Source organism: Pipistrellus kuhlii, unplaced genomic scaffold (assembly GCF_014108245.1).
Source record: "Pipistrellus kuhlii isolate mPipKuh1 unplaced genomic scaffold, mPipKuh1.p scaffold_m20_p_9, whole genome shotgun sequence".
NCBI classification, from domain to species: Eukaryota; Metazoa; Chordata; class Mammalia; order Chiroptera; family Vespertilionidae; genus Pipistrellus; species Pipistrellus kuhlii.
Genome location: NW_023425595.1, coordinates 35548136 through 35561070, shown reverse-complemented (window position 1 = coordinate 35561070; position 12935 = coordinate 35548136). Strand labels below are relative to the sequence as shown.

Genomic DNA, 12935 nt, shown 5'->3' with positions numbered 1-12935 from the left:
GGACAGAGACCTTCTGTGGCCATGCAAACATCTAAATGTTTGCTGGGATGGGTCTGGGAGAGACCTCAGCCTCTCTGACATCTCCTTCTCATGCTCCCATCCCTTCCTCCTTGGCACCTGCTGCTCCCTGCTGACTCATTCTCTCATCTGTCAAGACAGCTCGTGCACCACCTCCTCTAGGAAGCCCTTTGGCCCAGCTCAGGGTTCCCTCTCTGGGGTGGCAGTCCTGGTGCTTCCTTTTCACAGCATTGACCCCAGTTCACACATCTCCCCACACCGAGCTGGGAGCTCCCCGAGCGCAGAGTCTGGCTTCCATGTATCTGTGTCCACCTATCCCCACCCCAGAGCTTGACACAGATGTCACCTCCTCTCCGGATAGCTTCATCCTCCCCCGCCCTCCCCCAGCTGGAGTCCACAATGTGGGGTGGGGACGACGGTCGAGGAAGGAAGGGAAAGACTGTCGAAGGGACTTCTCTGTGGTCTGGGACCTGCTGAGCTCACTACGTGCGTTTGGGTTCCAGGGCCCTGTGTAGCGGGGGTCGTGGGCCTCACCATGCCGCGCTACTGCCTCTTTGGGGACACGGTGAACACCGCATCCCGGATGGAGTCCACGGGGCTACGTGAGTGTCCCCTGTTTCCATCCTGCCCAGCAAGGCCTCTGTCTCTGTGAACGCTGCAGCCGGGCTGCTGGAAACAGTGCTTAGGAGCCAGATCACCACCTGGTGGCAGCGTACCCTTGTGGTTTGTAAAGCCACTGTGAGGGGACGAGGCATGCCACTGGTTCTTTTAATTTTCTTCGAGGCTTTCGTGATGACCTCGTGAGAAAATGAGCAGGTAAAACAGCGACTGAAGAGGCAGGAAACCCAGCCCTGACTGCAATGGGTTTGTTTCGGGTCCTTGAGCAAAAGGCTCTTCCTCTGGGTCTTGGTTTCCCCATTTTGACCACGAGGAGACCCCTTCTCGCTGTTAAAATGCCACTTCAGGTTCTTGCTGGCAGCAGGAGGCACTCTGCGGTTTGGTTAGAGCAGCGCTGGCCTCGGCTCCTGGCCACGCAGCTCCGTAGGACCACCAGACGTGGCAGCCCCACTGCGGAGTCTTGATTTTGAAAGAAAAACAACCCCCCCCCCCAAAGCAAAACAAAACAAAACAAAAACTGCTTATATGCTCTACCCCCGCTTCACAGACTTCCCTCCCTGTGGAAATGATGTTCTTAGAGATTCTGACTGCATCTTGGGTTCCTCTTAACGCTCCATCTATGTAATGTGCTTTCCTTCGAGGCCTCTATTTTAGGGACCAACTACCCACTAAAGGAACAGAAGAGCCAGGCGAGGGGTATCACAGGAGTCAGAGCTGTGGGTGTTACTGGCTAGAACAGGCCCCACAATGATTCCACCGGACACTGGGTGTGCTGCTGCCAGGTGGTGACATGGATTCCTCCCTTTCTCCTCAGCTCACAGAATCCATGTCAGCGGAAGCACTGTCCAGACACTGCTCAGCCTGGACGAAGGCTACAAAATTGACATCAGAGGCCAGACTGAGCTGAAGGTAAGAAACTACGTATTGGTGAGAATCGTTCCCAACGGCCCCGTTTCTGTTGGGGGGTGGGAGGGTGGCGGGGACTCATCTCATGGATGTGGCTGAAGGAAATGCCTGCCTGGTGCTGGGACAGGGCTGATCACCTTCACATGTTCTCTCCACTCCCCATATTCTAAGGAAACATTTCTTTCTTGAGCTACTCCCTCATTTGTCTCCTCATGAGAAGGACGAGAGCAAAGACGTTAGTTCTATAAATGATCTACCTGGGTAGCATGCTGGTGTACAACATACATTTGCGTACTGTTGCTCACAGCAATAATGAAAGGGGGATCAATGCCCCCATTTTGTAGTTAAGGAAATTAAATTAGAGAGCCAAAGTGACTTGTCCGAAGTCTCATAGCTTGGATCCCAGGTCTGGTGGCTCAAAGCCAGTGCTTTCTCCATAGCACTGCTGGGCTCCTACTCATCCCTCAGAACCCTAACATAGACGTCACCTCTCAGGAAAGCCCCACCTGATCCAGGAACACTCTTCTTCCTTTCCCCCAGCAGTTCCTATCAGTCTAAAGACCAGCACCCTGCTGTTGTAGGTGTGGTGTTGTGTTGACCTTGCCCATGAGCACCTCAAAGGCAGAGACAACTCTGTAACCTCTGTCCTCTTTTTTAATGTTAATGTTCATGAAATGGTACAGCATTCCTATGAATGATTTTTCTTCCTACCTCCTCTCTTTTCCCCAATTCCTGGGCTACAGTCAGGCCTGGTGGGGAGACTAGAGCAGCCTAGGCATTTAAGCCCCCAGGGCTGCAGCTAGCCTCAGAAACGGGGTGCTCCAGGGGAGTCACTGCATTCTGCTGTGGAAGGTTAGAGAAGGAGGGTGCAGCTCAGAGGGGCCCAGTGACGTGTCCACGGTCTCACAGCCTGGGAGGCTGACTATGTGGAATGCTTTGCCCTGGAGGCTGAGGTGATGGGAGAGTGAGCTGGAGTAAGCCGGGGCAGGTGTGTCTTGTTTGGCGGAATGGATACTGGTGTCCTGAGGAACAGAGGCACAGAAGGGGATGCCACCCTCAGGTGCTTGGGGCTGGCCTGGGGGCTCCCAGGGGCAATATCCCTCTCCCTGCCAGGGCGGGGTATGGAACCTCTAGACCAGCTAGCCCTGACCCCAGTGCCCCTCATGCCCCCCTCCTAACCTCTAGGCAGCGACATCCCCACCCCAGGGGAGGCCACCGGGTCCTTGGGTAGTTGGGGGAGAATCCAGGTCATAGAAGCCTGGTGTCTTAGCATTCCAGATCTGCTGGGTCATAGAATTCACGACTTAGCATTTACTTTCTGACAGATAAATATTAACTCACTTCATCCACACAGCAACTTTATGAGATGTTAGGGTAACCGAGGCACAGAGGGGTGAAGTCAGTCGGCCAAAGTCACACAGCTAGCAAGTGAAAGAGCCAGGATGGGACCCAGACAGTCTGCCTCCAGGCTCCAGGCTTCAGGCTCCCTCCACCAGGCGGCTGGGAGTGGGATCCTCCCTCTGCCTGGCTCTCCCCGAGGAGGCGGCTCAGCCCTCTTTCCTGTCTCCTCCAGGGCAAGGGCGTGGAGGAGACCTATTGGCTGGCGGGGAAGGCAGGCTTCCCCAGGCCCCTCCCCGCACCTCTGGACATCAAACCTGAGTGAGTAAGAGGAATTTCCCCACCAATTTGCGTGCGAAATTTGGTACTTCTTGCTTTTCCGATTACCAAGCTCTTACCTGCGTAGTGTGTGAAACTTGGAAAACACAGAATTCTTTAACGATGACATAGTCCCATCTTCCCCGCCTGAGGGGCAGCGCTGCTAGCACGTTGGCACAGTCCTGCTGCCTGTCCCTGAGGCACTCGTGCCCTTAGAGCTCACCCTGCCTCAAAGATCCTCACTCGGATCTGTGCTGGGAGCTCACGTCCACAGGTCCGCTGTGTGGTGCAGAGCACGGTATAAACTCACTCGTAGTGACAGGGCGCGCCTGCCGCACGTGGGCGCACCGCAACGAGCTCAACCTTTCTCTTGTCGCTGAGCGGGTAGAACCTTCCGTTCTGAGCTGGGCACGGCCAATGCGGGGCACTTATGGCCATTCACGTGATTTCTGGGGAGACTGGAGGGCGAGCGTCACAGGGGTTGCCAGTTACTGAGAATTACAGGTTCCTATAAATAAGGAGGTCCCTGTGGGCCCACAGGTCATCCCGTCGGGGGGGGGGGCGGCTGGGCCTGGGGATGGGCAGAGCCTGCCAGGGTCCCAGCATGACCTCATCACAGCTCCCCGACCAGAGATTTTCCTTTGTCAGCACTTCCTGCTGACTCCTCAGCTCTCCCAGGCTGCCCCTTCCATCGCACAGAGGTGAGAAGGGTGTAGGACACACATGGGCTTCCTGGGCATGGACCCAGGCTGGGTGTCCTGCAAGTGGGCGGATGGATGTGGATGGACTGGCAGGGAGCCGTTTGCAGCAGCCATTTCCTTTCCACCCTGCCATCAGGTGTACCCCACCCCGGCCTCAGGATCAAAGGACAGGAACTGACCCATTCAACTCCGAGCACCCTCCCCAGTGGGGTCCAGGGAGGCAGGGCGGGACAGCACATGGATGGGCACACACTGACGTACGCAGAAGCTAGCAGGTGTACAGAGCATAGATGTGCCCGCTTTACGAGGGCACGCCAGCCTCCTGCGTGCAGAGCCAGCTGGCGTTCACAGAAAGGCCTCCAAGCCCGGCCGTCAGGTCTGCAGGAGTTTCTGTGGGGCCGGGGGACCGGGGGGCCGGGGCAGCAGCGTGGTGTGGGATGGGTCCGGGACTGGCCTGTCTGTGTGGCCTTGGGCGGGTCCCTGTCCTTGCTGTGCCTTCCCATGCGCCGAAGTAGCCATGGCCCGCCCACGCCCGGGAGCACGGAGCGGCCCCGTGTGCCCTTTGCCCACCATCTAGGTCCTCTGTCCCCATGGGCAAGCAGTCCCCTGACCTCACAGGCCTCCGTTCCCTCCCCACTTCTCGCCTCCACTCGGAGCTGCACTTCTCAGAAGGCCCGTCTGTTGATGCCGAGCTCACTTCCTCACCTCCCACTCCCAGCCCAGCCCCCGCAGTATGACTTCCACCCCTGCCCCCCGCCGGAGCTCCCTGAAGGTCACCTCCGCCGATCTCACTAGATCGTGGGCAGTTTTTGTTCTCACTGACATTTCCCCTTTGCCCTCCCGCTTCCTAGAAACGGCTCCCGCCTCCTCCTCACTCCGCTGTGCTCCGTCCTCTGCACCTCATCCTCCGGGGCTCGCACCTCTCCCCAGCCCTTCAATGCCGGGGTGCACAGGCGCTCCCTGGGGCTGTCTGTCCCGTCCAGATGACCAGTCCTCATGGCCTCGGGCCCCAACGCCCCCTGAGCTCCAGGACCAGGCAGCTCACTGCACCTCGATGGTTCCTTCCAGAGGCCTCATGGCCTCCCAGATCTCGGGGTTCACCCGGCAGCTGGGCCTCCTCCAGAATTCTCTTCTCCTGATGGCTCTCCCATCCCCTCTCAGCAAGCCGGGCGAGGGCCCGCTGTCCAGAGCCCTCAGCAACCCCACAGCTCTGCCTCCATCACACCCCCACCTGCCAGCTCCCCTCTCCACGCCTCTCTTCTGGCCATGGCAGGGCTCCTCGCCATTCCCCCCATCCACCGGGCCCCTCCATCCGTCTCCCCCAGAGTGATCTTCTACAGAGAAAACAAATACGATCGATGTGAGAGCTCCCTGTTTAACCCTCTGGGGCCTCCTACGCCTCGGAGGCTCACACCCAGGCAGCTCCTCCCTGTGGCCCGCGTCTCCCTCCTGTTGGCCTCACCTCACCGGCCACTTTCTGCTGCCAAGCCACCTGTTCGGGGCCTTCTCTGTTCCTTAAACAGCCCTGAGCTCTTTCCACCCAGGACAGCTCTCTCTGTCCCCTGTCCCGGAAAGCCCTGGCCTGGTGCCTTCCCATCCCGCAGGTCTCGGCTCTGACGCTGCCTGCTGCCTGAGCCAGCTCTCCTCACACCCGGCACACCGATCCCTGCTGTCACCCTCTCCCTCTTCTCCCAGAATTGCCACCCGTAGCCCTCGGTGCTCCCTGGTGTTTGCTGTTGACATGTTTATGGAACTTTCCCCTGCATGGGCCAGCCCGGATCACCTGCCCCCATGTGCCCGGTGGTGTCCGGCCTTTCCCCTGGTCCCGCAGGCCAGGCAGCTGGCTCCCAGCCCTCCCCGCCCCACCCTGACCAGGAGCGGGAACTGGCAGGCCTGGCAGCCACTTGTCATTCCAAGCTCCCTCAGCTGATGGCTTTTCCATCCCGGGACAGAAACCTTAGAAAGTGCCAGGAGCATTTCCATCTCCTTGGCTCCGGGAGGGAGGAGAGTAGAGATTCTCCCAGGCCTCCCGGCAGGCAGGGGGCAATGCCACACCAACCTGGGCCCATGGGCTCATACCCAGCACGTGGGCACACAGAAGACTGTGCATACACACACACACACACACACACACACACACACGTGCACACACATGTGCACACACACAGGACACTCATCGTGGGCATCAGGCACATACACACATACAAACACCACCGCATGCCCATCAGCCTGCTTGGAGATGAGGTGGCAGACAGACGCACAGACACGGAATCTCTAAGGAAGGGCGAGGATGCCAGGTGGATGAGAACTTGCCTTAAGAGTTGCATTTAGAAGGGAGTTCCCAAATTGTACTTGAACTGCATGCTGTAGCTGGATTTTTTAAAAGTCAAATTTTCTAAAGGTGCTTTTATCTTCACTTTCTGTATTTGTCATATCTGCATACGATATAGATCCTTCTATTTGGGGGTGTTTGGGAGACTGGTGGGGGTTCGGGGGAGGGGGTGAAATGCCCCTGCTCGGCTTGGTGTAGCCACGCCCCAGGGAGCAGGGCCCACAAACATGCCTGCTGTAGTGTGACACAGGAACGGTCTGTACAGTGGCCCCTTCACTCCCCTCTGCTCCCCTCTGCTCCTGCTAACCAGGCTCAAAAGCGCCCCCTGCCCGGTGGCTGCGAGTCACTCAGAGCCTTGCTTGCTCTCTGTGCGAAGGCAATGACCCCGCTCTGCCGGCCTGTAGGCGCCTGCGGGAAGTGAACGAGAGAATGAGTGTGTGTGGGGTGGGGGTCCTGGGTCACAGAGCCCCTCACCCTCTGGCCTCCCAAGGTCATGTCCCTATGTAAGGAACAGAGCTGGGGCTGGGAGACCTCTGGTCTGAAGCCACATGTGCAGATGAGCCAGCAGCCCTGCCCCTCGCTGAGCCTTGGTCCCCTAGAGGCCCAATGGGGAGGGCACCGGTAAGCCAAGGCTGGGCCAGCGCAGGGCCCTGGCGGCCCCAAGGAAGGGAGAGGGGCTCCTTGGAAGCCGTGTGGGCGCTTACTCCCGCACTGTTGTTCCGGACTTTTCTTATTTGCATTTCTCCTTTTTCCCCAGGGATCCCTGGAAGGACCTCATAAACCAGGAAATCAGGGCGGCTTTTGCCAAAGTCCGCCAGTGCTCAGCCGGACCTTCGAGCTCAGGGGAGGTCTAGGCTGGGCCCCGAGGAGAGGGACAGCGTGGGACAGGGGCCTGCACCAGCCTGGACACCCCCAGCCCCCCTCTCCGCTTCACTCCCCTCAAAGAATTCCCTTGCAGCCAGAGTGCTCATTAGAGAGTGCCCCAGAGCGACATTAATTGATGTGTTCCAGTGTGAATCCTACGGGTAAACTTGCCTCCTGACACCAAAGCAATGAAAATAGAAATACTCCCTTCCTTTCGGGCAGGGCTTTGTTCTCCACAAGTGGTTTTGAGACCGAGAGCTCGTTATTAGGAGCTCGTTATCCCTCAAACCAGGATCGCTGCCGCGCGGTGCGGCCGCTGGGCCTAGGCGCCCAGCGGGGAGATCCTTTCCTTGGTGGCATGAGCGGAAGCAAGACAGGTGCCAGGGACTGGCGCCAGGCAGATGGGGCTCCAGGGTCAGCAGGGCCACCTACTCACATTGCATCTCTTCTCGGAGCCTTTGCATTGTCACCTCTCAAACGGGAGTGGACGGGGTCCACCTGAGCCTTGTTCCAGATGCAGGTCTCGGCCCAGATCAAATGCTCCAACCACGCTGCCTCCTTCCCTGCCTGTCTTCCCCAAGCCCGTCTGGTCCTTAGGTCATCTGTGAGCACCGTGCGGGAGAGGAGTGGGGAGTGATAATGCCTTGGTTCTTAGGAAAATGAGACTTCTGTCATAGAGAAAAAACAAACAGACCCACAGCCAACTCCTTACCCTGGCTTCCGACATCAAAGAGTGTTCCCCCGAACCCTCAGGCACATGTGGGATTCATTTCCCGGGTGGGTGGGTAGGGGGGAGGGCAGGAGGCCAGCGGACAGGTTCAGTCCTAAACAAACTGGTCCTTCTTCCAAAGACCCCTTGGGAGTTGTTGGGAACATGTTCTGCCCACAGGCTGGGCTCACAGAGACCAGTGTGTGTGTGTGTGTGTGTGTGTGTGTGTGTGTGTGTGTGTGTAAGAGAATGGCAATGGGAAAGGGATGATGTGTTTGGAGCCATGCGCTGCTGTGTGAAAGTGCTGGACTTGGTTATGGGAGATGCCACTGCCCGTCCCTATCTGCAAAGCTTTGCTGTTGTTAATTAATCTACGTGAGAGAGACACATTGACCTGTTGTCTCCGGCATGCATGCGCCTCTACCTGCGTGAAGGGGTCGGGGACGGAGCCTGCAACCCAGGCACATGCCCTTGACAGGAATCGAGCCCTTGACCCTACAGTCCATAGGCCAATGCCCTAACCGTTGAGCAAATTGGCTAGGGCTAGGCCTAACCTTTTCATGCCTCCGTTTTCTCAGGTGCCAAATGAGGCCTGTCACTCTTAGCTTCCAGGCCACCGTGAGAAGTAAAGCAGAGGACCAAAGAGGACCTGTGGGTCTGGTCCCGAGTGGGCCCGCGGGAGCGCTGAGAAGGGAGGGTCTGCACCTGTGGGCTGTGGGCCACGCACACAGCTGTGTCTGAGCGTGGGCTGCGGCCATGGGGTGGGGAACAGAAGCATGGCCCCGGTTCCTCCACTGATATCCGTGTGGTGCACGTCAGGCTTGTCGATTTTCTCTCAGGCCTCGATCTCTCCATCAGTAGAAGCAGCGGCTGCTCTGGGTGATTGTGAGGCCCCTCTGGGCGTTTGGGTCCGTAGCTCTGGGTGACTATGGGTAGTGGAGGCCCACCCTGGTGGGCAGACACAGGAGGCCAGATTGCAAACCAGGACCCAGCTGTCCTACCATGAGCCGGACAGTGGGCCTCTCTGAGACCTCAGCTCCTCACTGCACAAGGACCAGACCCTGCCTGCCTGCCTCCTATGCTGCGATTATGTTGAAGACAGCAACAGCTGTGCATGCGTGCTCCCAACTGAAGAGTGTGCTGCAGCAGTGACTCACGGTGCATATACACTGAGTAGCCAGATTATTATGATCTCTGAATGCATAATAATATGGCCACACTCAGTGTATATCCTATATAATAAAAGGCTAATATGCAAATTCTCCCCTCAATCAAGAGTTCTACCAGCAGGCAGGCTGGCCAACCACCCATATCCCCTCCCCCTGGCCAGACTGGCCAGACCCCACCTATGTACAAATTCATGCACCAGGCTATATATATATATATATATATATATGCACTGAGTGGCCAGATTATTATGTGTTCAGAGATCATAATAATCTGGCCACTCAGTGTATATGTGACAACCTGCATGAAGACCATGTGGATGTCAGAGCTCAAAGTGCCCTGAGTGACAAGTGACAGCGTACCTGTGCATAGCTGTGATTATCTGTGTGCACACTGTCCGTCTGTGTATATGTGCATTTAAGTGTCTGGTGAGTCGTGTATATGCACTTGTGTATCTATGGGCTTTGCATGTGCTGCTCTAGCCGTGTGTGTGTCAGTTATGTCTGGGCACCATTCCGGGAGCAGTGGTGGGTCTCCTTATCTTGATGTCTGTGCACATCGTGTGTGCCTGCATGTGTGGTGTGTATCCAAGCGCATGCTTTGTCCATGTGTGGGTTGTATGTCGTGTGTCAGCATCCAGCCAAGGGTCTCCTGACTCTTGTGCCCTCTGAGAAGGACAGAGGCCGCTCTGTTCTCAGACGCCCTGCTCAGACCCCCAGGGCAGACCTTGGGCTCCGGGAGGGAGCTCTGGCTCCACAGCTGGCACACTGAATGTGACTAGACCACCACACGCCAGGGCCCTCACCTCTCCCCAACCTCTATCAGCTGCGAACAAGTTCTCCGGAGAGCAAGGCCCGCCTGGCTCCTGTGTTAGACCCTTGCCAGGGGTGGGGCTGGTTTCCCCTGTCCTGGGAGGCTTTTGACTCATTTACTGGTATTCCACATTACCCCCCCTGCCTGCTGGGGGACACGCCCCTGCTTGGAGCTTCCACTCATATTACCCCAGCCACAGCACCCTTATTTGCCCACTTTCTAGATGAGGAAATGGAGGCTCAGAGAGGGAAGGGACTGGTCCGTGCCGGCCTCTCTCCGCCTCCTGCCCCGAGGGGCTGCCCAGTGCTACAACAGCCCAGAGAAATGGCAGCGGTCCCTGGAGGCTCCCAGAGGGTATGGCCTCGGGGGCACACAGCTTTCTCTTCTGCAAACCGGGGTGAGGTCAGGTGAGGCTGAGGGGCCCTCAGAGCTGGTTCCTCTCAGGAGGAGCCAGCCCAGCATTTGCATGGGGCTTCCGGGCACATGCCCAGGTGGAACCCCAGAGATGGGGCCCTCGTGTCATGACTTTCACGATGAGTCAGTGCCAGCTGGTCCCCATGAAGTCCCCCTGTCTTCCCCTGCCAGCCTGAGATCACCCTTCTGTCCCTTTGGGATGGTCCCCAACAACGAACACTCCTGGCATCTCGAGGGAACGGGATTCTTGACAGAAGTGGCCACGGGGCTCCAGAAGGTCCTCCCTGAGCCAGGTGATGGGGATTTGTTTGATCCATGGCTCTTCAGGCACCATTGGGGATGGACTCCTTAGGAAAGTCCAAATACTGCAACGTAGCATTCCAAGCCCTACACACGCTGCCCTCACCTCCCCCGCCCCCTGCACAGCCAGCTTTCTGGCCTGGACTGCGCATTCTACCCTAGGCCCCTCGTGGTGCCACACGTGGCTCCTGCTGTTTTCCCCTAAATGACCGTATCCCTTTTTCAACATTCTGTGAACTCCTACACAGCCTTCAAAGTCCACCCAAAAAGGCCACTTCCTTCCGAAACCCCTTTCCAACGGCCCCTTGGAGGTACTTGTTGCCACACTGGGCTCTCCCTTGATGGCAGCGGCCTTATCTAGGTCATTGCTTCATTCCCGTGCCCGTGAAGAAGTGAGCTTTGGGAGGGTGGAAGGATGAATGAACAAGCTAATGAACTAATTAACCCAAAGGCCTTTAACGAGCCACCTCTGCCCCTGAGGTCTCCCTCCTAGTTTCTCCTCCGCTGTGCTTTGCAGCTGGGCTTGCTTAACCTAATGCTCAGTTGGGATCCTGTTTGCCAGGTGTCAGCCTGTGGCTTTCCTGGCTGCTCTTTCTCTCCTTGCTGGCACCCTCCGGGGCTACGGACACTCTACTGCCAGTCCCCAACCCCTATGCCAGCCTGGGCGCTCTTCCCCACCCTCTGTGCCCCCCCCCCCCCTTTCTGGCTAACTTTTCTCCTCACCCTACAGACCCTCTGCTCCTTTGCCGCCTCCTCCAGGAAGCCTCCCCCAAAACCGTCTCTTCCTCTCCCAAGTGCTGTGGGAGGGGCACCTCCCTGTCTGGCTCCTCTGCCTCCTGACCACCCTGAGCAGTGGACTTGGGCTTACGTGAGGGCAGGGCTGGGGGATCCTGGTGGAAGGAGAAATAAAAGGGACAGGGGAGGTGAGGACGGAAATGCATGGAAACTCCATTTTGCTCCCAGACCTTTAGAGCTCCATCTTCACTCTCATGGGGAAGGTGAAGTGACACAGAACAGGAGGGAAGTGACACGGAGCGGGAGGAAAGGCCACACGTGTACTGAGCACGCTGCATGGCTGTTGTCTTGGGGAGCCATCCGCGCAGCCCTAGGAAGTGGCGTCTCATCCATTGCTACTGAGCTTCTGGGGCAGCAGGACACCAAAGCCCCAGTTCTTTCCCAAGGGCTTGCCAAGCTGCCTCTTGTTGCTGCTCTTTCTCCTGCTCTGGGTTCCCATGAGTCCTCGAGGCTCTTCAGAAGTCCACTAGGGGGCAGGCAAGCTGTTCCAGAGAGAACCCGAAGTCCTCAGCAACCTCGAGATTCCTGGCTCCCCGCGGGAGAGAGGGAGGATGGTTCTGCAGCCCACAGAGAAGTCTTGCTTGGGAATACCCCCGGTGACCGATGGACTAAGGACAGCAGGTCTCAGTGCCCTGTCCCCATCTGCAAGGCCTGGCCCAGGTCGGATGTGTCTGAGGTTTGTGCCGTCTCCAGCAATTTGCATTTCTAAGCAAACAGCACAGAGGTGACACTGTCTTATTCAGTGCTCTCCTCCTGTACCTTAGCTCCCATGGCCTCCCACACCTCCTCCTAAGAGGCAGGTGTACAGTCCCCGGGCACAGCCAGGGAAATGAGGCTCTTGCTGGCAGTTCTCCTCCATTGCTCCCTTAGATCTTCCTTCTGGGCTCCAGGCTCAGCGTCTGGCTGCCTGCGAAGCACCTCCCCAGTGAGCCACTGCTTACCTGACTGAACTCTGCCCTGTCCTGGCCAGAACCCGGAGTGATCACCCTCACTTCCCCCCGTCCTTCCCATGATCCTCTTCCCCCTTCCCCCCCCCCCCCTTCCCCACAATCAACCCCATGTCCATCCCACTCACCACCACAGTCTCTGCCTTTGTCCAGACTCCACCACCCGGTGCTCAGTGACAGCGCGGGCCCGGCCTCCGAGCTGCTCTCCTGCCTCCATTCCCCAACTGGCCCATGCCATCCTGCCTACCTGCAGTGCAGACCTCGCCATGCCGCCTTTCAACTTAACACGCTTTCAAGTGCTGGTGGCCAGGCCCGTCATGATGCTCCTGCCAACAGACTTTCCATCCCCCTTCTCCCTGACATCCAGCCCTTTCCCACCCCAGGCCTAGCCCTGTTTTGTCCTCCCAAATTATCAGACCCCCGATATGAAAATATACCCATTAGCAGTTATAATATGCCCCCACCCCAACCTTCCCGTCACCATGGTGAGCAGGTGCAGAATCTTTGCAGCTGGAGGAAAATTGTAATACCCACTTGGCTCATTTCAGGGGTTGTCATTATGTTCATGGCCTGGAGGAAGCTAAGTGGTGGGGCCAGTCTTTGCTCCCCGTATGCCCACCTTGAGCCCACACACCAGACCCAACTTCCCGGCGGATCTATGAGAAATGGAGAGCTCGCTGGAGCTTCCCTGAGAA

General features: G+C 57.6%; 1 protein-coding gene across 1 annotated transcript in view; it reads left to right on the top strand.

Moving 5' to 3' along the window:
• LOC118713730 (guanylate cyclase D) overlaps positions 1-7302 on the top strand; it is a 31923-nt gene extending 24621 nt beyond the window's left edge. Inside the window, exons 16-19 of the mRNA XM_036428640.2 lie at positions 522-620; positions 1451-1545; positions 3116-3201; positions 6989-7302. Of these exons, the coding sequence (XP_036284533.1) occupies positions 522-620; positions 1451-1545; positions 3116-3201; positions 6989-7085 (377 nt within the window). The 3' untranslated portion in view covers positions 7086-7302. The remainder of the gene's footprint in view (positions 1-521; positions 621-1450; positions 1546-3115; positions 3202-6988) is intronic.
• Positions 7303-12935: the final 5633 nt, after the last annotated feature.